General features: G+C 38.3%; 1 protein-coding gene across 3 annotated transcripts in view; it reads right to left on the bottom strand.

Annotated features, from left to right (window-relative positions):
• LOC108423694 (regulator of G-protein signaling 3-like) overlaps nucleotides 1–21,616 on the bottom strand; it is a 46,993-nt gene extending 25,377 nt beyond the window's left edge. The window contains exons 1-11 of one of the 3 annotated variants that reach the window (XM_037531778.1): nucleotides 21,567–21,616; nucleotides 19,752–19,949; nucleotides 19,006–19,175; nucleotides 13,910–13,960; nucleotides 13,114–13,172; nucleotides 10,323–10,417; nucleotides 9,365–9,433; nucleotides 7,961–8,021; nucleotides 7,035–7,125; nucleotides 4,508–4,575; nucleotides 260–341 (exon numbers count right to left, since the gene is read on the bottom strand). In XM_037531778.1, coding sequence (XP_037387675.1) covers nucleotides 260–341; nucleotides 4,508–4,575; nucleotides 7,035–7,125; nucleotides 7,961–8,021; nucleotides 9,365–9,433; nucleotides 10,323–10,417; nucleotides 13,114–13,172; nucleotides 13,910–13,960; nucleotides 19,006–19,175; nucleotides 19,752–19,949; nucleotides 21,567–21,604 — 982 coding nt within the window. In that variant the 5' untranslated portion in view covers nucleotides 21,605–21,616. Of the gene's footprint in view, nucleotides 1–259; nucleotides 342–1,748; nucleotides 1,926–4,507; nucleotides 4,576–5,386; nucleotides 5,448–7,034; nucleotides 7,126–7,960; nucleotides 8,022–9,364; nucleotides 9,434–10,322; nucleotides 10,418–13,113; nucleotides 13,173–13,909; nucleotides 13,961–19,005; nucleotides 19,176–19,751; nucleotides 19,950–21,566 lie in introns of those variants that run through there. The other 2 variants (XM_037531779.1, XM_037531780.1) reach the window with 2 other exon arrangements.
• Between the last annotated feature and the right edge of the window lie 1,955 nt (nucleotides 21,617–23,571).

The following is a 23,571-nucleotide window of genomic DNA, read 5'->3' as shown; positions in this document are numbered from 1 at the left end:
AGCATAGGTGGACAACCAATACACAGCCAGAAATCATTTTTTCGACGTTGATCTCACTACTTAAAATGTTCTACTATTACTTGTTACATTAACATCTACTAACATTACTTACACTGACAGTTACAATAGCTTTTTCCTTCTTCTGAAAACTTCCTTGGAAATACTAGATATGTTTCCAACAGTGTCAACATAATTTTGGTTAAAGTTCATCTATGGATTTCTGTTTTGAACAGAGCTTGTCTAGAACAAAACGACTGACCTGGATCCACAGCCTGCACTCGCACAGGTGAGTCTGAGCAGATAGTGAAGCCAAAGCCATCCTTGCCCCTCAAAATGGTAACCTGTGTAACAAAGTAAATATATCTAGTGTTACACTGAAACTGTAGGAACTAAATTACATATGTGTCTGGCTGTGTCAACCTGTAAGCGTCTAGGTTAGCTCCGTTCTGTTCCAGCCATCTCAAGGAGTGAATCGAAATCTACTCACTTGGTGTGAGACCTCCAAGTATGTCTACACCAGACTTATTGAGCAGACTGCCTGAAACGGACGGGTTGAAGTGATTTTGATCCAGTAACTACACTAAATGCAAGAATTGGTATCATTTCATATAACATATTGACCACCAGGATGCCTTTTGTCCAGGCACAGTAGACAGGACCTCATGCTGACCAAGGTCGAGCAGAACATGTGCTGATGAAAAAGGCCACCTTCTGAGAGTTACTGTAACCCAGCAGCAGTCCAGCTCAAAGGCCACAGCCCCAAAACTGTCAGCTACATTAAAAACTACAAACTGAGAAATTAGTCGAGGTTGCTGGGAGATCAGGGGAGGCCTTTGCTCTCTTGCTGGCAAGAAAAGGAAACGTCTGGCTTCTGAATGCTGCCAGGGCTCGGACAAACATTGAAGAGGGGGATATTTGGATAGGGCAGAGGCGAAACGCTGAAAGAAGCTGGTGCCAAACTAAACAGGGAAATGTGGAAAAAACAAAGTGTCTCGCATTGAACATGACACTAGGTAGACAACAATAAAGTAGAGAAAGAGATAGACAGAGTGACAGAGAAAGTTGACAGCACTGTAGAACTTTGCTGGCATTCCTCACACTTCCTCTAAGTCGGTATGTTGTCCTCATTACCTGTTTATTTGATTACACTGACGAAACTATTATTAATACAGCCTGTATTTTACTCCTCCCACCAATCCAATCTGCTCTTTCTTTTCAGGTTTGACACCCAGAGCTGTGTTCTCTTCAGAGAAAGGTCTGTAAACCTGGCAGCATCAACAGCACTTAATGTTGGCCTTTTCCACATCCCTTAGTGCATTATTTTAAATTCCAAATGGCCGCCTGACTTATTGAATAGCGTGAAGATTTAAGTGCTGAAATATTCTCACATCTGATAATCTAGCACCTGAACAGGTTCTTAACATCAACCTTACTTGAACCTGACCCCTAGACATATTAGACAGATATTCATTTTAAGATTTAATATGCAGTACTTACTAGGTAATTACTAGGTAATAAGTAAGTTATGAGTCCTTAGAGTTTAAAGGGCGGAATATAACTGGCAAGGTATAAACAAGTCAAAATTCTTCAGTACAATACTTTTCACATTATTCTCCACATACTCTTTATTCTGGTTCCATATTACTTATCTACATATTAATCTACATATTATCTATGTAAGAATGCTCCATAACTTGAACTACGCAAGTCTACCCATCAGTCAGTATAACGTAAACAACGGGACCAACCTGAGGCAAGTTGCGTTCGATGCAGAACCTGCACAGTCCGTGGATGGTATGCATAACGTCTGACCTACACCTGCCCATACATGTGCGCCTCTGCTCTATAGCTGTGTGCGTTGTAAAGCAGGCTGAAGCCCCATATGCGATGATGCTGTGGCTTGGATTGTAGTGCAACTGAGGCTAGGCATGCCCACTCATGGGAACCGCTCAGTGCAGAAGAATGACAGGAAGCCACCTTCCAACCCCCCAGCCTGTGGCCAGGCAGTATGTCTGCACTTGATAAGCCAACAGGCTTCCTGAACAGCTTTGCACAGTAGTACTAACTCTCTCTCTCTCACTTTCTCTCTCTCTCTCTCCTGGAATCGGGCTCCCCCTGATAGTCCTGATTTGGCGTAAACACAAACATCCATTATGACTGTGGGGCATTAAAGTTTAAAGATATGTTTGTTTAAGCTGGCCACACGTCAACAAGGTGCTGTTGAGGGACTTTCTTTCTCCTGTACGTGACAGGTAGAATGGTGAAAACATGTCCAAGTTCCAAAACATCTCCTCCTTTGCATGTCTACTATATGTTTGCATTGGCAAATTCAACATAAAAGCCTATTTAAAATATGGATCTACATTGGGACAAGGACAGAATTCTAAAGAGACCACAATCAATTAAATGTGTCCTTATTGCATCTGTATAAAGGTTGGCAGTTTGGCCCAAAACACCACAATGCCTCAAGACATATTCATGATACAGAGTCTCAGGATTTCATTTTCCTGAGATTTGATAAGTTAGAAAGGGCAAAACATCACCAGTAGTGACTTGTTTAAAAATGCTATAAAACCAATGCATAATATGATGTTTATTCAACATTTCACTAGTCCAGTAAACAGGACCAATTATGCTCTCTTTATGGTAAACCACACAAGGGGTTCTTGAAGCACTGACAACATGCTCAGGAAACATACTGCAAAATAATTTAATAAGATATCAGTATATATCATCACATAGAAATCTACTGCTACTGTATACATACGTGTGTGTGTGTGTTTGTCCATGATCCCTGCTCTGCTTGACCACTACAAACAGCTTGTTTATGAGTGTAATAAAGCACATCATAAAAGAACACAGCAGTTTCCTAAAAATCCTAAATGGCTCATTACGGTAAGAGAGGAAGGAAGGGCATCGATGATTAGCCACCGACTTCACCAGCTTCCACTTTTCGGGTATGAAAAAGCTGCTTTGCCAGGAACAAACAGAATGGCAGCGGCATGGAAATCAAACGGGGATAAATCATAAACAGCGTGTAGAGGCGGGCTTCCTATTACAGCGACTTTGTTAGCCTTTCCCGTTTCCCAGCTTTGTCTGGAGAGAAAAAGCCCAAGTGGAGAGCAAGGCCTGGGAAAAGCTGTTGGCTAAAGTGGATGGGCGGGTTTTGTTAGTGAAAGAGAGAGACACAGAAGGGACAGAGAGAGAGCAAAAGAGGGGGTGTATGGCTGTATGTGTGTCTGTGTGAGGATGTGGGTTGATGGCTGGACAATACTGCAATATCCAAAATGCACATTAGCACACCTCCCCATTCTTCTTCCGCCCATTAATGCGGACCAGTGAGCTTCATGTGCTGCCCTGATGGTGGGGGCAATTAAGCCTCTCTTGTAACACTCCACACATTTATGAGTTATGTGCTATCTTATTTTTTATCTTTCCACAATGTTAACATATATATCATTGCTGTCAGAACAAAACCTTGTATCTCCATTTTTGTCATTTTTCAGTTTTTGACATAATTTGAAAGTACCCCTGGTCCTATAGATTTTATATAAATTTCATGATGAATGGACCAACAGAAATGACCCAGAATTATTTGGAATGAAGACAGTAACACAAAGTTATAATCTCTATAAGAACATGACCTTTTTTCTCCATTTTGGTCCAACAGCTCTTTGCACTGAGTGAAAATATCATGACAAACAGACCAATTGAAAGGCTCCTAAATTACTTGGAATTAAATCTTGCAGCTTCTAAAGTTTTCACTATTTCACAAGGTTTTGGAAAGCTTTCTTCTCACAGCAAAAATATACAACAAACAAATATATTAAGCATAATAAAAAACACAGAGACTGCACTGCAAAAAATGGAATCTTGGCAATCAAAATTATCTTAAATCTAGTCAATATCTGATATTTCTTATTTTGAGATTGTTGTAAGCTTATTATAAGATTGTTTAACTTATTTCTTGTATTTGTACAAATGTTGTTTTAAGTGATTTTAAGATTCTCTCACTATACTGGCAGATGAGTTAGCTTGTTGCACAAAATATGCATCAAACGATATAAATGATCTGCCATTACAGTAAGACAATTCGACTTAACAGAATCACTTAAAACAAGTAAACAATGTCTAGAAATAAGTTAGATAGTCTTATAATAAGGCCATATCAAAATTAGAAATAATAGTTATACTGACTCAATTTATGGTCATTTCACTTGCCAAGATCATATTTGCAGAAAATATTTATCTATTATGATAGACATTCAGTCTCAATTGAAAGAACAATTGAATTTTATCATTATTAACATGCACTTAAAATTTCAGAAGCAAGTAAACATTAAGGTTGCTGGAAATCCCCCTGTAAACAGAACATACACACATTGAAGCAATTTGCACATGTCCACATTTTTTCTGTCCTCTCTTATTTCCATCATAATTGCATCCAATTGATGCCATATTGGTAAGTGCCATTACAAAAAAGGTTCCTGAAGAAAAGCACACTCACGGTTAATGACTGCATGTTCTCTGGAGTTGCGAGATCAGGTCCGGCAGCATGGTTGGACAGGGCAGCTTCTGAAACATACACAAGAGAATCCCATGAGTCCCAGCTGGAGAGGGTGGCGTTGGAGAACATGGCTTCAGCCTGCAAAGGGGTTCTACAAAAGTCAGACTGAATGGGGCATGGATCGGTCAGCCCTGCCTCCGAGCAGCAAATGAAACAGCGTCAAAGAAGACTGAGACAGAAGTGTTTACTCTCTATCCATCTGACATGGTGCGCCGCGAGCTGCCCCAGCTAGAGAAGAAAGAGCAAGTGAGAGAGGGAGAGGTGAGGGGGGGGTTATAGAAAGAGTAGGGTAGAGGGAGAGTGAGAGAGATAGAGACAGAGAGAGAGAGAGAGAGAGAGAGAGAGAGAGGGGAAAGATTGAGGGACCAGAAATGGATAGAGGAAAAGGGAAAGGGGAAGAAAGAGAGAGGGAACACAAAAGAGTAGAGAGAGAGAGATGGATGAGAAAAAACAGAAAGAGAGAGGTATAGAATGGAAAAGAAGGGAAAGGGTGAGAAAAAAGGAAGAAAGAGAACAAGAAAGGAAGAAAGAGAGCAAGGCAAAGAGGGAAAAATCAACTTCTCTCAATGCATTATCCCCATCCCAATCAACCACCGACACAGCTCCCCCAACTACGTAACCATAGTGATTACAACTCTCCCAGGAAACAATGTCTTTTTAAGCATTCTACACTGAAGCTGCATTCAATTGGAACAAAATACAACTGGCTTTCTCCCCTTTGCTCTCGCTCTCTCTATCTCTTCTACTCCCTTTCTCTCTCAGACTCTCAAGTCTAATCTCTTCTGATTTCTTAGACGGCACACGTGTCTTCCATCTTACTTAATTCATCCCTCCATCCCTGCATGCACTCACTCGCTCACTAAGCACGACTGGCAGCGTTCTCTCCTTTTGTCAGTAATTAAGAATGCCTCTACAATGCTCTAGCTATTGAGCTATGCTCTAGCTCTAGCTATCATGCAAAAACTCAGCCAAACAAATGCACTAGCATCTATCCTAACTAGCCATTGCTGTAGAAAGTCTTCGTAGGGGGGCATGAGCAGTGGGGAAGGGGGGGCTTAGATCTCTAAAGTAGATTTGGACTCACTTGGACACTCCACGCAGCTTTAGCATTTAAAAACCTAATACCTCAGCCTCTGGCACATCACAGCCTCACAGTGTGCAGCCTCCTGGCCCCCAGCTCTTTGTTACTGAATAAAATAGAGTGACTGCTCTCCGCAGGGGCACGTTAGCTTTCAGCACTAAGCTCTGCGGGTCCGTGTGAGAAAGGTACAAGGATGCTGGCAACGTTGCTATGGCTTTTTTAAAGGAAAAGAAACTTGAGAAGTGAACTGCTTTGGCCCTGAGACTGAACATCTGGTTAGATATAAAAGTACATGCTTTGATTCCAGATAGGAAGTGATCTCACTGTCAGATTTTACTTTGCCTCTTTTTATTTATATAACAGTTTATAAACAAATCAGCAAAGCCAGGCATGTGCAGATAAATCTCATGGGCAAGTGAACATCAAGGTCGGTTTTGACTACTGTTAGCAAAATATCTCATGGAACATACAGTCATTTACAAATATGCACACTTTCATGCACAATTACTGTTTATTTAATTGTGGCACATTTTATATTTTGTGTTTTTTCTCTAAACTTAGCAAATAAACAGAAATTATGCACTAAAATGTGCCATATTTAAGTGTGTTCTCTCTGGAGGATGTCCTGACTTATTTTCTATTAGAAAAGCAACATATATGACTACATTTGCCCATATAGTTTACAATAAAACTTGTATGTGCTTTTACTTTTTTTCTGTATTTGGTCAGCTTGTTTATACTATTTCCACTGAGGCATCACATTTATGTTAGATATCAGGATTTTAAGTCATCTGGTTAAACAAAAAGTATATATTTTGACTCCAAACAGGAAGAGATGTTAGATTGCACTAGAGTTAAATAAGTGGGCATTGCAATTATTGCAAATTTGATTTAAATGAGATAATTTTTTTAACATATAACACATTCATGTTTTTGGGCTTGAGGTCTGAACACTCGAGAGTGCCACACTGCCAGTTCAACAAGCTTTGTGTTATTAGGCTCAATATCTCCACTTAAAAGACAACTGCGAATAATGTAGCTTATAATGAATGTTTCCTGCAATGGAAAACTGTGTGCTTTAAATTGCAATTTTTGATATAAAAATGACAAATCCCTAGCCCTAGATTTGATGTTGCCAGTTGTTATTTATATAACAGTTTGTAAACAAATCAGTAAAGCCAAGCATGTCCAAATAATCTGAGCTCATCTCAGGTTTTTAGCCATAAGCAGACGGGGTGGGGGAGAAAAAACTGTCATTTGGAATTTTGCCAATGTCATTTACTTGACTTCCCCATGAGCCAGAAGAGAAAGAAAAATGAGAGAGAAAAAAAGACAGAGAGAGGGAGAGAGACAGAAAGAGAAAGACAAAAAATCATCTAAACTCACCGGCAGACTGCTTGATGCGCCGTGAGGCCACTCGCAGATGTTTGCTCCTGCCCAGTTCTTCACCCAGGAGATAATACCAACCCTTAATCTCCTGCCATAGAGCATTCAGAAAACATACAGTCAGCTCAAAGGAGAGGGAAAGGTAGAAAAAAAGAAAATAAAGAGAGATAGAGAGGGAGAGAGAGAGGCAAAGAAAGCTGAAATGAGGGGGCAACAAAGGAAAAAAAGCTCTAATGCTCGTTTTTGACAGAATCCAATATCAGTGTGAATGCATCCCATTCCCTTTGGCGCCAATGATGTGTATATGGCTTTCAGCTCCCTGTCAGAAAGTATCAAGGTTCGTCAGCATCTGATGCCCCTCTCCTTCCTCTTTCCTCCCCTTTCTAGTCCTGCCAGCCAGATGGCTTGCATTGCATAAAATGCCCAAAAGTAAATGCCTGTCAGGCTTCATCTAATGCTGCTAAAATTAACACCCTCCAAAAGCAAAAGTTGACAAAAATCAACTCTCACGCCACAAAATCCCAACTGAAAAAAAAATTCACTGCCAAATTTGAAAAATGTGACCTTTCTAGGTCTTTATGCATTGGGGCTAGAAGACAGCATGAAGCTACCACATGCTCGTTACATGGTGCCTTCAGTAATTGTAGGTCATTTTTCAAGCCTCACTGAACCTTATTGCAGCTTGTCCCGCTATATAATCAACAGAATGGCCAGTAGAAATGTATTGTCTACAAGAGGATGCAAATAATGAAGCCCCCTTTTCACTGAAAACATATTTTCTTTTTAAATGAGCTTTGGCATGAATTGGTCAGTAATGAAGACTGCTTTCTAATTAAAAGTTCTCACAGGTTTTATTCACTGGATTCAGTTTCAGTACCATGCCTCACTGCATTGATATAAAGGATATTATTGTTGAATGGACTCACCTTTGCTGAAGTGATGAGGGAGTGAACTCCAAAACTCATACAGCCCAAGAAGTCACTTCGTCTGCAAACACAAATACAACTCTAATCAAGCACAACAGTCAAAGAGAGATCATTTTCAAAATTAGTGAAGTTAAGACAGCAACAGCATATGTTAAAAGATATGTTTCAAAAAGGTGCATTTTTGCACTTCAAAAATTTCACCACTGTTGTAGTTCCTAGCATAGAAAAGGATCTGATTTGGCATGAATACACATGTCACAATGTCTCCTCCCTCTGGGCAGACTCTATTTGAACTCTTATTGGCTTCACCCACTTTCCTCCACTACCTACACCTGCAGCTCATTTCCTAGATATTTAAGACATAAATATATCACATATATATCTCTTTGTTTGACCTTGTAGCAATGTCTCTGTGTTGTTAACCTAGTCCTAACTGGTTTCCCTTTATATATATTTATTTTATTTATATATTTTGATCTCAACTTGCCTTTCTGTTTTTTTTTTTATTATTATTATAGATATGTCTCTGAAATGGCCTGTCTGTGTTTTGACCCCTGCCTATATGGATTTTGAGTATTGGACTGCCCCAAATAAAGCCCATTCTCACTTGAGGCTAACCTAATAACCTCTGACATTAGAATACAGTGGTGGTCAAAAAGTCAGAGAACATCCTTTATTTGCAGTCAAAACAGAGGGAAAGTTTTCCATTTTTTTGCACCATGGAAAAAAGCAGAAAAACATAAATTTAACAGAAAATTACACGATAAAAATTACATACATTTTTCAGTATTTAGAGTGCTTGCCCTTTGCCTTTACAGCTTTCATTCTTTTCAGAAGATTTGCTTTCAGTTTTCAAAGAAATCTCAAGGGATATTTCCACACCTACAAAATTCAGTCTTAGAAGCTGGTTGTAGTTTTTGCTTCTCACAATCCACATAATCCCAAACATATTCAATGATGTGAGTCTGGACTGGTCACTTGCAGTGACCAGTCCATTGTTCTGAGAACATCAGCAGCTTCTTTGTTTGATTTGCAAATTTTCTTCTTTTTGCCGATTTCCTTTTCTCAGTAATGACAAGTATGGAACTTGATTTTCTAGCTGCCATGATAGCTTACATGATTGTTAGAAGTCCATTTTCAAACTTCAGTTTTAGAAATCCAATTTTTTACCATTTATTTTTCCTTTAATTTCCCCCTTCCTTATCCAAGTGGATTATCTTAAGTTAATCTCTTCAGAAATGTCCCCTGAAAAAGGGATAACTTGCATTTAATGGCCATGTTCACTGGAAATTAAACAAATGAAGGGTGGTCTCTTTGGCATCGTAGTGTATCTAGGCAAATTGTCTAGTTAAAGCTAGCACACATGGAAAGAGGTATAAATAAATAAAAATTAAAAAATCACACCTTGAAGTCAGATTGCGATTCCAGGCAGTCACCAACAATCTCTTTTGGTGCTCGTCTTCACCCACAGGTCTGCACACAAACAACCAAAATCTCAAAACCTCATCAATCAATGCCTGACCACTTCCAAAAAAACAATGGCTCTCCTCTACAAAGGGCTTTCAAATCCTAAGAGGAAAAGCAGGCATGGGTCTAATGGGCAGGTCATACCACAATAGGCGGGTCATGCCCTTAAAGAATGAGCAAGGGATGGAGGGCACAAACTGACACACACTGAAATATTCAGCTATATACAGATAACTTTGCTTTTAATACTTGGTGTTGATGTTTTAATTAAGAGCACGGCTATCACAATTACTCAGTTACCTCTTTTATAAATGTGTTTTTTAGCTGACTATACCCAGAAATATAATTACGATTAACAGTTGAATTGGCTCAAATAAAGAAACTTTACTCACTTTTTCCTTCTATATAGGTTTTCAAGCACACAAAATGCAAATAAAACAATTTTCATACTTAACAATAATTTCATTATTAACATTACATATAAAAGACATTATAGGTTCACTGGTCTTTTTGGACAGTAAATAGAATGGCTGTATGTGTGCTGTTCCCATCACAGCCATTTTAAAGAAAATCTGACTTTTCACTCTGATTTACACATCAAACCACTCTGAATGATTCTGTTTACATCTCAGCTTCGGAATTATGTGGTGAATTTGTGTAATTAGAAAATAATTGTGGTCAGCTTTAAAATTTAGACTATGTGATTATATAATAATTATGACAGGCCACATTTTGGAAAGGCTTTACATGGTTTGTTGTTTAATTCATTTTTATTTTTATTTCTCAACTTCGTATTCAAAATAATTGGAAATTTCCTCAATAAGCAAAATACCTGCAGTAGTGACAGTGACAGCCCAACAAAACATGATTTAGAATGAATAGAACAACCACTTACATTGCAAATGTCTCATTGAAGACAGGATTTTTGCAGTCTAAGACAGTCCTAGTCTTCTGCCTTTTGCTGTGGTCAACATCTGGTACTAGAGCTATCTAGAATGGGACATCACAAATAGCATGCATTTCCTCTTTTCTTTGCATTAACACGTGTGTGTCCTTTGTTCAGAGATACTTAATGTTAACATTTGTGTCATGGAAGCAGGGGTTGTGAGTCAACACATTGGTTTGTATCTAAGGGGACAGCTGCTGACCCAGCTGCTGATGCTCTCTTCTGCCTCAAGCAGCAGGGCCTGACAGAAAAACGAGTTCAGTCCAAGGCCAAAAAGTCCTCAGAGGGAAATGTGTCAAAGAAGGAAAAAAATAAAAACAATTCATCTTCTGCTCCAGTAAACTATCTAGACAACTCAACCTGCAATCAAAGAATGTTTTTTAATAGCCATTTTTTACAAGTTGTTCAAAAAGCCACATATCCTGTTACCTTCCATTCAGACTACATGCAAGGTCCAAATGATGCATAGTTGTCAGTACATTAGAGCAATATTCCAACATCTTTCAACCTAATCTTTATCCACAGCATCTGAAGACTATAGTCTATAACTAAGGACTCAAAAAATCTTAAAAACTGAAGACATTGGGCACTAAATAAATCCTGTCAATGAAACGTCAATGCACGTCAATGAAAAATATGCTGTAAATCTTCAGTGAAGGCTAGCTCCATAGGGAAGATTTTGTGGCAATACACTATGAACACAGTGATATAACTGGACTTTCCACAGGTTCCTGCCTGATCTCTCTTGGATACCAAACAAACTGTGGTAATAATAAAAGTAACTGCTGTGTGTTTGAGGTGTTTGAAACCTGAATAAAATTTCACAATAACAGCCCTGGTAAGGCATTCAGTCACGCCAGGCTCATCCTATGATTGTTACAGTGCTGAAGCTGAATTTGGATTATGTACCATTGAGAAAAAATGTTATGACCACTTGCAGTAGATAAGTGAATAACGTTGATTATCTCATTACAATAGTGCATGTGAAGGTCTGAGGCGGCCAGCAAACAGTTGCTGTGGTTGAACTGTTAGACATGGGAGACATGGGCAGGTGTGAAAACCTGAGTGACTCTGACAAAAACTAAAACGTTATGGTCAGATGTGTCAGAGCATCTCCAAAATGACAAGGCTCATGGAGTCTCCCAGGCAATACTGTGGAATACCTACCAACAGTGATTCGAGAAAGAACAAACAATGAACCAGCATCAGTCTCATCAGTGTGTGAGGTCAGCAAAAACTATCCCATCCTATTAGAAGGTAGTCATAGAACTTGGTATGATGGTAGGGGAAGAACATGTCACAGCAGACAGTGCATCATGTCCCGCTGTATATGAGGCTTTGTATCTGCAGACTGGTCAGAGTGCTAACACCTGTCCACTGTTCAAAGAAAGTGAGCATCAGAATAACCTAGGAACAATGGAATGAAGAGTTCAATAGAATGGAATGGAATGACGAGTCCAGTTTTCTTTCGCCTGGTCAGCTTGGTGCATGTGCACCAGGAGGCACTGCAAGAAGAAGACAGAGGAAGTGGAGGTGGAGGGATTGTGACTCCGGGCAGTGTTCTGTTGTGAAACCCTGGATCTGAGTATTTGTACGTATGTCAGTTTCACACATGAGGCAGTGGCCTCTTTCAGCAGAATAATGCACCCTGCCACACATATGGCCGTACTCACCAATAAAGTTTTTTTTCTTAAAGTCGTTCGTGAGAAAGATCCTAAGAAAATGTCTGTCAGATTCATGACATGTCCTTAAACTGCAAAATTGCTTGCACATTTGTGCTTTGAGTGTGTGCAGTTTCTTACATAAGAACAAATCTGAATGCTGGAATCTTCATGAACAGTGAATGACTGAGGCCCATTGCTCTGGATCAGTTTGAGGAACATAACGAAGGGATAAAAATTCCCCAGATTTCAATCCAATATAGCATCTGTGGGATGTACTGGAACAACACTTGTACTGGATCCACCTTGAAATTTAAAGGACTTAAAGGATCTGATGTTAATTTCTTGGTGCCTGATACCACAGGGCACCTTCGGAGTTCTTGTAGGGTCCATTCCTTAGGGGGTCGGAGCTGTTTAGGCGGCATGCATAGGACAAACAGCATGTCAACATGGTCATAATGTTTTGGCCCATCGGTGTATAGTCAGATATATAAAACCATACTAAGTCAATTTTTTTAGATTAACATTAGTTTCTCTAGTGTTATACATTCTCATATTGAAGAATCATGAGATGTCTGAACTTCATACTCCTCCAGTGGGCAGTGGAAAGCCTGTTTTGCTTATCTGTTGTACAAACAAGGCATTGTAGAAATGTGCTGATAAAAAAAAGTTCATTTTACACTCATACTCATCTTTACTCTCATCTTTCAATGGAATTAAACTTTTAACATAATTCAGTACATTTATCAGGTTTGCCACTAGCTAAGTAACTCTTCACAACCACAATGTTCTCAAGGCAAAATGTATGAGGTGAAAGGCAGGTGAAAACAAACAATGTCACCTACTGTGGATTTGTGCTCTGGGTGTGGCCTTAATAGAGTGGTAACAGAAATGCTGAGTGGCACCCAGTGTGTGGCAGCCTGTAGCTTTACACTATACACTTTGCACTATAATATTTGTAGGGCACTATTATTCAACTATGTTTTGAACAAAGCCTTACAAACCTGAAAATCAAATTGAAGGGCCAATTCCTGGTAGTGATTGGACTTAAAAATGATGTAGTGTTTTAACAGACTTACCTTAACATATGAGTCACATGGTCCGTACTCTTTTCCCAAGAGACCTCTGGCCTCTAGAACTGTAAACATTTTTGACAGGGCAAACAGTCAGTAGGATTTCTGATTTAATATTAGTATGCAAGTAAGTGATCCGAACAGGTAAAGGGTCCATATCATGTAAAACCAAATTTTCTTCACATTTCTGAAATCTGAGTGATGTTGATGATGAGTGAAATTTGATTGAGTGTATATAAACATCGTTAAAGTTTCCAAATGGAAACTCCCCAGCTCATACAGTCTATATATGGAAACCAAGCTGCAAAAACTACTTTTGAATTCAATGTTTCTGTGAATACATTTTCATATATCTGCCTATTTAGCAGTTTGGCTCACTGTTCATTCACACCAAAGTTATAGTGTTTCAGAATGGACAGATTTTTGAACAAGGCACAATACAAGGTAGCCAATCAGAACATATGTTATTTGCATATATTATTTTTAAACGCATAGTAATAAAAACAGCCCGTTTAAATGATAAAGAGGTTGGAAAACTTATTGCAAAAATGAATTACAACTGTGTTTGATACGTAAAAACAAGAAAAACGAATATCTACATTTTCAAGAAAAGAATTTGCATTTACTTTAGTTTGCATTAAGAAAGCTTTTGATCAAACTTTCTACAGAAACACAGAAATTCCATATATCCAATACAAGTACAGTATTACATGATCAATAGTGACAGTTGTGACAGTTTTATGAGCTGTCTCATAAAAAATACATGTAAAATATACTACAAGACATAAGTCATGGAACTTACTTTGTACACAGAACAGTCCATTGTATGGTGTTACTGTCAGTTTCAGTTGGCCTGGGGGAAAAAATACATATATTAAACAACAAGACATGTAAACTATCTCCTGGCAATGCAATGATGCTATGTTAAAAAATTCAATTTGATGGTTCCAGCATAAACAATATACCATACTCAGAAATGACTTTCTTTCTTTCCTAACATACATTTATTTTCACTTGAGATGCAAATTTCCGATATGGAAATTTGGAACAACAGATATTTTTCACGCACATATTACCAATGTCAACATCAAAACTGTAAAAACTGGAACTATATTTATCAGGATTAGCATTACAGAAAAACATAACATTTCTATGGAGCAATATAAATAAAATTGACATACTTTAGTGCAGTAGCCAAGTGTCACCTAAAAGTTCTGCTGTTCCAGAATGTGATATCTGCACCGTCAACCATCGGCTCAATATATCGATCAAATCTAAACATCTGCCTAATGATAACTTTTTAAACCAAGTATTTGCTGATGCCGATGATGTTGATATCATCATCGATCCCTGATTTGTGCTAAATTATATGACATTAGTTTGAATCTAAAACGAAGAAAGTGGGCACTACTTTCATGTTCAGGCTAATTTAATAAGCAAGGAGACAGTGGCCTCCCCAGAGACAGCTGAGCTTAATAGAGCATAGCTTATAAGTCTAAAACCTGGGTTTGGATCTGAGACACCAGCTGTTACCACACAGTCCATTTCTTCCATATGTGCACTGATACACACACACACACACACACATTGTGGTACCCACCACACCCACTTCAACTTTGCCCACCCCCTATGGAGCACTACACAGCTCTTAGAAAGTAACAAGTGAGGCCAAAAGAGCAAATGGCACAGCTTTGAACTGAACTGAATCAAACATTAACTCCTTAAAATCCCAGGATCATTACATACTAAAGCTTATTATTCAGTAACTACATGGCAACAATGCAAACTGGCTGGGTTATGAATTGACAACAAAAATTAATTTCATAGCATGGTTCAGCTAACCATTTCAAATCAAGTATAAAAGATTGCTTATTCAGAGAAGCTTAACTGAAGATTAAAACTCACCATGAGTTTGCAAAATGAATGAAAATCTCTGCCCTTTGCTAGACCAACCAAATGGCACCCTCACAGAGTCCTGACAGGCCATGTCATAATAACAGAACATAAACAAAAGAAGAATTTCTCAAGGCTAAATTTCCTCCATGACTCTGGTCTAAATCCACAGCAGTCCAAATGGCTACAGCTAAGCATATAACTCAGTGTAACGCATGTTTGGCTAGAGGAGAAAGGACAACAACAGAAAGAAGGCATAAATTTTAACCGCCTTTCCATTTTTGAATAGCTGATAAGGTGCCGGCAGTTCTGATTGGTCAGGCTAGTGCTTTGAATGGAGAGAAAGGGGGAGTGTCACTAGGAGAAATCCACCTGCTGCAGTCATGGCTATAAACAGTGCAGTTAGTCAGGGCTGCTGCTGATTGGAGATCAGTTTCTCTACATGCTTAATGCTTTAATCATACAGTTTCAATGAGGCAAGCAGGAAAAATTCTGCTTAGAACACAAACAATCAGCCTTCTCTTCTCCTCCCTCCCTGCAGTCTGCGGGCGTTCACAATACAATCCTCTGACAGCGCAACCAAGGCACATGGTCAGAGGCAAAACACGGGGTGGATGGCCCTTCCACTGGACCTGATGCAAACTCAGGTTAAAGATTAAGCAAAAATAGCCTGACCAAAGACATAGGAAAGGGTGAAAGAAGTACTGAAAATCTCTACTTCAGTAAAAATACTGTTACTTCAATGATAATTCAGTGAAAATTAAAATTAAAAACAAAAAGATAAAATAATAAATACTACTTGAGTAGATTGAAATAGATAGATATGGGGCTAACAATGAATGAAAGCTAGTTAGCATAATGTCTTTCACTTTCATTCACTGTTAGTGAAGTTGCATATTTAAAATATGAAAAGAGGTTTAGTTGTCCAGTTTATCCTGGAACAACTTCGCAAGTCCTCATAAAATGACTAGATTTTACAAAGTGGAACATGAGCTATGTGTTAGCAACATTAGCATGTTCGACTAAACTGTACAGTTAGCATTTTTGACTAAACTGAGCAAATGTTTGATATGAGTTTTTCATGAAACACTCTTTAGAAACTGACAGTGGAACCTGTTTCACCATTTTTTGACTAATTAAAACCTGGGCAGAAGTTTACTGTATGAGTTTGTCAGGAAACTGGACAGGAGACTAGACAGTGGAACATTATCTATGCTACTAACATTAGCATTTGTGCTACTAACATTAGCATTTGTGCTACTAACATATTTAAATCTGAGCAGAGGTTTAATTTATGGGTTTGTCATGGGTCGGCTATCACAGTCCTTTAGTGGAACTAAAAAAGCTAGCTATGTGTTAGCAACAGGCAGTTTTAACTGTACATTTCAAATCTGAAGAAATGTTTAATGTACAGGTTTATCATGAAACAGCTGTCAAAGTCCTTAGAAATGACTAGACTTATCAGTGGAATACTATGTATGTGCTAGAAATGTTAGCATTTCTGACTAAACTGTACATTTAAACTCTGAGCTAAGGTTTAATATTCGAGTTTATCATGAAACAGCCCACACAGTCTTTAGAAAGTGACTGATTGGTGGAACCTGTGTTAGCATTTATGACTATTTACAACCTGAGCAAAGGTTTAAAACAGGAGTTTGTCAGGAAACTTAGACAATGCATTAGCACTTGTGACTAAAAATATTTAAAATCTGAGTAGCGGTTTAATGTATGGGTTTGTCATGGGACGGCAATCACAGTCCTCAGAAAATTACTGGATTTTTTAGTGGGTCATTAGCTATGTGTTAGCAACAAGTAGTTTTAACTGTACATTTCAAATCCTAAGAAAAGTTTAATATATAGGTTTATCACTGTGAAAGTCCTTAGAAATGACTAGACTTATCTTAGCATTTTTAATTAAGAAGAGGAGGAAAACATATAAACTAATCAGTGGAACGTAATGTGGAACATAATGTGATCTACTGAAAAGTTACAGGACAACATTCATGCATTTACTTCAATATATATGTATATTAATATTCAATTGGAATAATCAAGTTTTCACATTAGCACAAATTATCATTCACTGAGCAAAACAGCTTTCATGCTGCTGGGCTGTCTGTGTTTGGTCTGTTAATGGACTTTATTCCCAGTGAGTCACTGATTAGCCCAACAGGAAATTAACCGGTCATGATGCCTCATTAATTCCTGGATCAGGTCATTCATGACCATAAGCTAAACGCAAGTTCACAAACCTGACTCCCTACCTCTATGGAAATAATAACAGCACTTATTTGTTATTTTAATGCAATTGCTGAGCAAAGATTTAATATTTCATCAGCTGATGTATGATCCAGCCTGTGCTGACATTCAGGAGAGTGGTATGCCGCCCTCTCAGCAAAAGCAAAATGATGTTCCATGCCTGAGGCAATACGTCCTGTGTTTGAATTTCCTTTGGGAGAGGAAAACGGTGGAAAATATGTGTGACACACACTACAGCACTATGGCAGAAAATGTCCTATTTTTTAACAGGCACAATAATTTGGTCAATATTTTTCACGCTCTATTTAACACAGAACCACAAGGTGATGGTGCGCTTGGGACACATGAGACAGGGTGAGTTTATGGTCATCAGCTTTTTAGGGAGTAACTGAAATGTATACTGTCAACAGACACAAATCATTGGAGCTGCAAGCAAAAAAAATAATGAGGCAACTTTGAAAGCTTTATCTCAAATCAGAGCCTTGTTCGAAAATTTTTACTCTGACTACTATTGCTTTATGATCGAGGATGAACTCACAAACTTCATTAGATCAGATTCCCGCTGTTATTAGATGAAAATGTTGCAATATTAATTATTGACAGTGCTTTGTAGCAATGAAATAGTTATTCACATCTTCTACGCGACCAGGCCCAGGGCAAGCACCCTACACTATACCAATGAGGGTCATTCGGCAAGACTCCTAACACCACCTTGGCCTACCTGTGTGAAATGATCAAATTGTAAGTCGCTCTGGATAAGAGCGTCAGAAAAATGCCATAAATGTAAATGTAATTTCTGTCTCCAAAGGGCTTTCTAAGCCGTTTTCCACAGACATTTAATGCTGCCATCTAGTGGTCGAATAAGTGAAGCACAAGAAAAAAGTAATTTATTTTATTTTCTGGAAAGAACATTATTAGAATACTCATGCATGTCCCCTCCACATAATTTAAATCTCTCTTTTGCAAAGTTAACACAATATAATGCTCAGTAACAACTAGCCTGAGCGATGCTGGATGCATAGCTGTCTTTAAACTTATGCTAGAGGTAGGTCTGTCACAGTGGACTGCAAGTATTTTACACAATTGTCTTTCACAATCATATGTATATGTCACAAGAAACAGAATGCGAATCAGGAGAATTTTTATAAACTGATGCATATGTAGTCATATGCAAAAGTTTGGGTACCCCTGATCAAATTACATGTCTTGTTGATCTTCTAAGTGAAAATAAATCAACACATCCCCTACAGAGAGCACACCTCTGCATATTTTAACACTAAATTACTGTTTATTTGCTGATTTTAACACATTGTAAATAAAAATAAATAATAAAAGTAGAATAAATTAGGCCTGTGCAAAAGTTATGGCACAGTCAATATGTTATATTTAATTTCGTGCCAATGGGTTACATTTTGCAAATAAGTAGAGATAGTAAACTAATTTGTAACATTTTTCTTCTGTTTATTGGAGAGGATTTATTAAATTATTTTCACTTAAAAATGAACACACATACATGTAATTTGACCAGGAGTATCCAAACGTTTAATATTCAAAGACAGCAGCAAAAGTTCAAACTTCTGAATGGTTCTATTAGTTTATTGTTGTTTAGAGGGCAGAGCTAAGATTTATTTTGTTAATTTGATGTTAATAATACATTTAGAGGAAAGTGGTGAGTAATGTTTGTTTAGTTACTGTCATACTGTAATACAAATGCTGAAAGAACAAAGAATGAAAAATAAAGCTCACCTTTGCCCCGAAATACAGAGGGCTGAATCTTCCTCCTCTTTCTAGGGGCAGGTTGACAGTTGTTCTTCAGGGAGGTTTTGACCACTGCTGCTACTTTAACCTGTGCTCCTGGACTCCTGCGGCTTACAGTTTTCCCCCACTCACTCTCCTCTGGCCTACCTGCACATACACTGAAATAATAATAAAGTCAGTGGAATTTATTTATTGTTGTCCTGTCCTGTTGTCACTGATACTGCTATCACTTTCTTGTCTATACAATTTCATGCAGAGGTACACTGACTTTTTTTAATAAATACTTGTGAATTAAGTGAGCACATGAAGCATACTAGTACCAGTACTTTTTAATAGCCAGAGCTATTTACATCATAAAATTGCAGCACAGACCGGACAAAATAAAAAAAACTGGCTTGATTTTTTGTCTGGAGTAGAAATCTGCATTTTCCAATCTTGGCTGATTCTAATCTCTAGTTTGTGCATCCCTAGTTCATGTTCAATGTAGCATTGTAACTCCAGAGGAAGCTCTGTTCCTTTTTCAACACAGGGTTGTGAAAAGAAGAATGTTTTACTTGACTCGAAATTCATTGCATTTATCTGAATAATTCTACCATTATTCCAAAATAAAAGCATAAATGTGCTGACAATGTAAGTGCTTCATTAAGAAACATTTTACATGTGCATGTCTGGACTGTACTGAAACATATTTGTGCTTTTGTAGTGGGTTCACGGAAAAAACACAGATTGCTTACTATGACTGCGGTTGCGGTGCTAACACCCTCTCGTGTTTTATATCTCTGATTCTTCTGCTGCATCCTGTTGATGTCCTCCTCTCCACATTGTCTGAATGTCCAGCATTTTCTCTGTTCTCTCCACATCGCCTTTTCACTGAGCGCGCCTTGTTAAGATCTGGGTCCTGGAGCCATTGATGATTTTTATGAATGCTCTTCCTAAAGAAAGAACCCAAAAAGTCAATGCTTAAAATGGGGAACTTTTTCTATTTAAATGGTTGAGATGTAAACAAAGTCATTCAGAGTGGTTTGATGCTCTGTTCTAGAGAAATGTGCTGAGTCAGAATTGTTCACAGTGGTGGTGATAAGAACCAGAGGTCTGAAGAGTTTAATGCCTCTGAAAGCCCCCTCAGATAAAAGTTATTACATGAAATGGTTAGATATATGCTACTTGTTGTCTGACACACTGTCTTATGATAAAGTTTAAGGCTTAAAATGTATTCTAATCCATTTATGTCAATCCAGGGTGGGAAGGGTACATGCAGTGTATTGTAAGGCAAAATAGTTCCCAAAGAATTTTTTTTTTTTTTTTTTTAGGTTTATCACTGTTCTACCATCATCAGCGTTACAAATAAAAACTCAGAAGACATGAGTAGGTTCACTGGTGGCTGGATAGTAAATAAAATGGCTATATTTGTGCAACATCCATTGTGACTCCTGGTTCATATCACTGCCACTGCAAAGAAATCAGAGTCTGTAATTTTTTCTATAATGTAGTATTTCTCATTGCTCTGGATGACTGTTTCTATATGAAATACTCTGAATTTTGAAATACTGGTGAAATTCCCCTTTAGTTTCTACTTCATGAATTGAAAAGACAATGTGTTGTACAGATTATCACAGCAGGAGTTTGACTAATGACTTTAATCCATAAAAAAGAAAAGGGTTATTTGATGTAGTTCTGTGCACAGTAAAGCAATGATCAGTGTAAACTGTCTAAAAGTAATTTATCTAGAGATAAACACAAAACAACACCTGAAATCTAGGCTTTGGTATTGCGAAGGCCAAAGTCGCCTCAAAGGAATTAAAGAGTTCTACTCTAGTCTTGAAAGATAGCTCTTGACAGCCAGGCTGGAGGCCTTTGTAAATCATGGATTTCACAGCAGGAGGAGGTCAGGCTCTCAATTCTTCATCTGGCACAAATCACTAGAGCTTTTTTGGATTTAGAAGACTCTACTCAACATTTGAGCTTAAAGCACTATGGAAATGATGCAAAATCACTTTATAGCCTACTCCAGTGCAATGAATGTACAATGGGCCAAGAATAGTCCTACTTTGGATTCTACAGCTGCAAGAAAAGATGTCTTTATCCTGCCATTACGCACTTAAAGGTTGAGCGCTCCACTGATCAGAGTGGAGCCGAGGGGGGCGGATTACAGCAACAACCCAACACTTCACTCCTCCACCGATCGACATGCTAATGCAGTCTATTCTACATGAAAATGGACAAGTGGGGGCATTTTTACATTTATTTCTGTGGCTGTTCTTAAAAGAGAGGATTCTAGCCTGCTTTTGTGGAATAATGAACACAAATCAAACTGGTACATTTAAATGATCCTGTGGAACAGTTTAAAGCATGAAAATAGGTATCTAAGTCAAGCTTATTATTACAGAGAATGTCTAATATTCCAGAGAAAATGGGGCTGCTAGGACTTGTAGGCAGAACTACGAGTGGAATGTAAATAACGCGTTCACTTTCTGTACTAGCATTCCTGACTGGAGAGACATAACGTTTCTAAATGGACCATAAAACACAGTTAAAAGCTTGATTCCTACCTTTTAGCAACAGCTGCGGTTCTGCCGTTTTCCATCATTAAAAAAACAGAGGGTCCTGACGGTCCGCTCCTATTCTCCACTCTTGTCAAACCCTTGTAGTTCATGAACGGAGCCGCCTCACATTCAAACTCCCTCCTCCTCCTCCTCCTTCATCCTCCAGAGGAAGTGTGCCTTCAGAGAAAAAAAACACACTGAGAGCGCGAGCTGCCTCCGACCAATCCGCGCGCTGCATTTTGAAACACTCGGGCGTTTAAGTAAAACCCCTACAGGCTTCAGAAACGGAGGAAGGAGAACATGTTCCAGCTGTGCGGAGCTCTTTCTGCTCCATCTGAGAGACTGCAGCTCGTTTAGTGGTGGTGGCTGCTGCTGCCCTGCATGGCATTTCTGCTTTTTTATAGATGCAACGAGGTTATAATGTGACATTTTACATTACTTTGATCCACATAAATTCTCTGAGCTAGCCCGAGCACAAATCTGAAGACGTTTTCAGAGTATTTAATCACTCTTAAGTTCAATGGGAAGATTTTTAATAACATTTTTAACAAAAGTCCTAATTGAGTAGTGAAAAACGTATAAAAATGACGTCATGAAATAAATAAAAAATAAGTACTGATGGTTGTTAACTCCATGCAACAAGAGCCTGTGAGATTTTTTTGTGTTTAAGATGAATCACAAACATAGTAATACATTTTATTTTTATTTAATTTCCTTTTTTATATATAAAAACACTCCCTGGAAATGCTTCAAGAATTGATTTTTTTTTATTCCAGAGTGCCCTCCTCAACTTCCTGAGTCTCATGGCTAATCCTTGTAGGCTGGCATTTAATGTAAATGTAAATCGAGCTGTGAAAGTTTGCATCAATGTCAAGCCAGCTAACACTTTAAAATGTAGTGTAATACAGGTATAGGCAGGCGCCATTGCCTATTCTGGAGGGGAAAAACTAAATTGTCCTCATCTACTTGCATCGGCCTCCGAATTAGTAACTGCTGCAGTGACCGTTGTTGCCAGGTATCACTGAGGAATTTTACTTTTTCTCTTTTCTCAGCCCTACAGACTGTAGAGGCCACTGTGTAAATGTACTGTAAGCCAACAAGAAGGCCATTCTTCCCCCAACTGAGTTTGGTTGCAGTAATTTCACTCAAGGCCGACATCCTTGGAAAAGTATTTATGAAACATTACATTCTAATCGTGCATATGATAAATGTGCTGTTATTTGGATTTGAATGAATGTTTGAGCTCCTTCATGTTAAAGTGCTAACAGTACACAGTGTGAAAACACAGAAGTAATTAACTGAACAGAAAAAAAAGCCAAGACTTCAACAGCCCTCAAATGTTTTTCACAGTGGGGGACAGCGCCACAGACACAGTACAAAAGAGTGGGCTGGTCACTAAACAAGGGTTAAACGACACAGAATGGCCGCTATTCTAATGCAAGAACGCTGATCTCACCATGGTTTTTGTGTTATACAAGACAACTGCAGAACCTTTGACCTTGGGTGACATCCTAATCAGGTTTCAGCAAAGAATAGATATGTGACTTTTTTATTTAGATTTTAGAATGATGTGGGTTTGGCATTCCTTGTGTAGAAAAATGAGTATAATGAAAGAAGGTTTTCCCTGAAAAAAGAAAGAAATTTTCAGTTTTCTCTGTTTAAGCACATCTTTTAGGTTACTACTATAAAACTCTGATATACTTATAGTACAGCAGTAGCATGATATATCAACCATCTTATTATAAAATCTGGTAGAAGAATATGTAATCTTGTGACAGTCTTACTACACCACACTCGCTTGAATGTTGTGAATAGTGATGTGTTTCTGCTCGTCATTTCTTTCCACTGTAGTCGATCACATGAACACAAGCTAGTACAGCCAGACAGTCAGAATGCTAGTGGTATATTTAGGCAGTGGATGTATTACGTTTTTTTTTTTTCATGTTAAGCATTTTCTGAACACATAAATAAAGCACAGTGGGTACTACCTCTGCCCTTTATGTAGCACACT

Source organism: Pygocentrus nattereri, chromosome 20 (genome assembly GCF_015220715.1).
Source record: "Pygocentrus nattereri isolate fPygNat1 chromosome 20, fPygNat1.pri, whole genome shotgun sequence".
Lineage (NCBI taxonomy): Eukaryota > Metazoa > Chordata > Actinopteri > Characiformes > Serrasalmidae > Pygocentrus > Pygocentrus nattereri.
The sequence above is the reverse complement of the archived record's forward strand: the minus strand, read 5'-3'. Positions and strand labels throughout refer to the sequence as shown.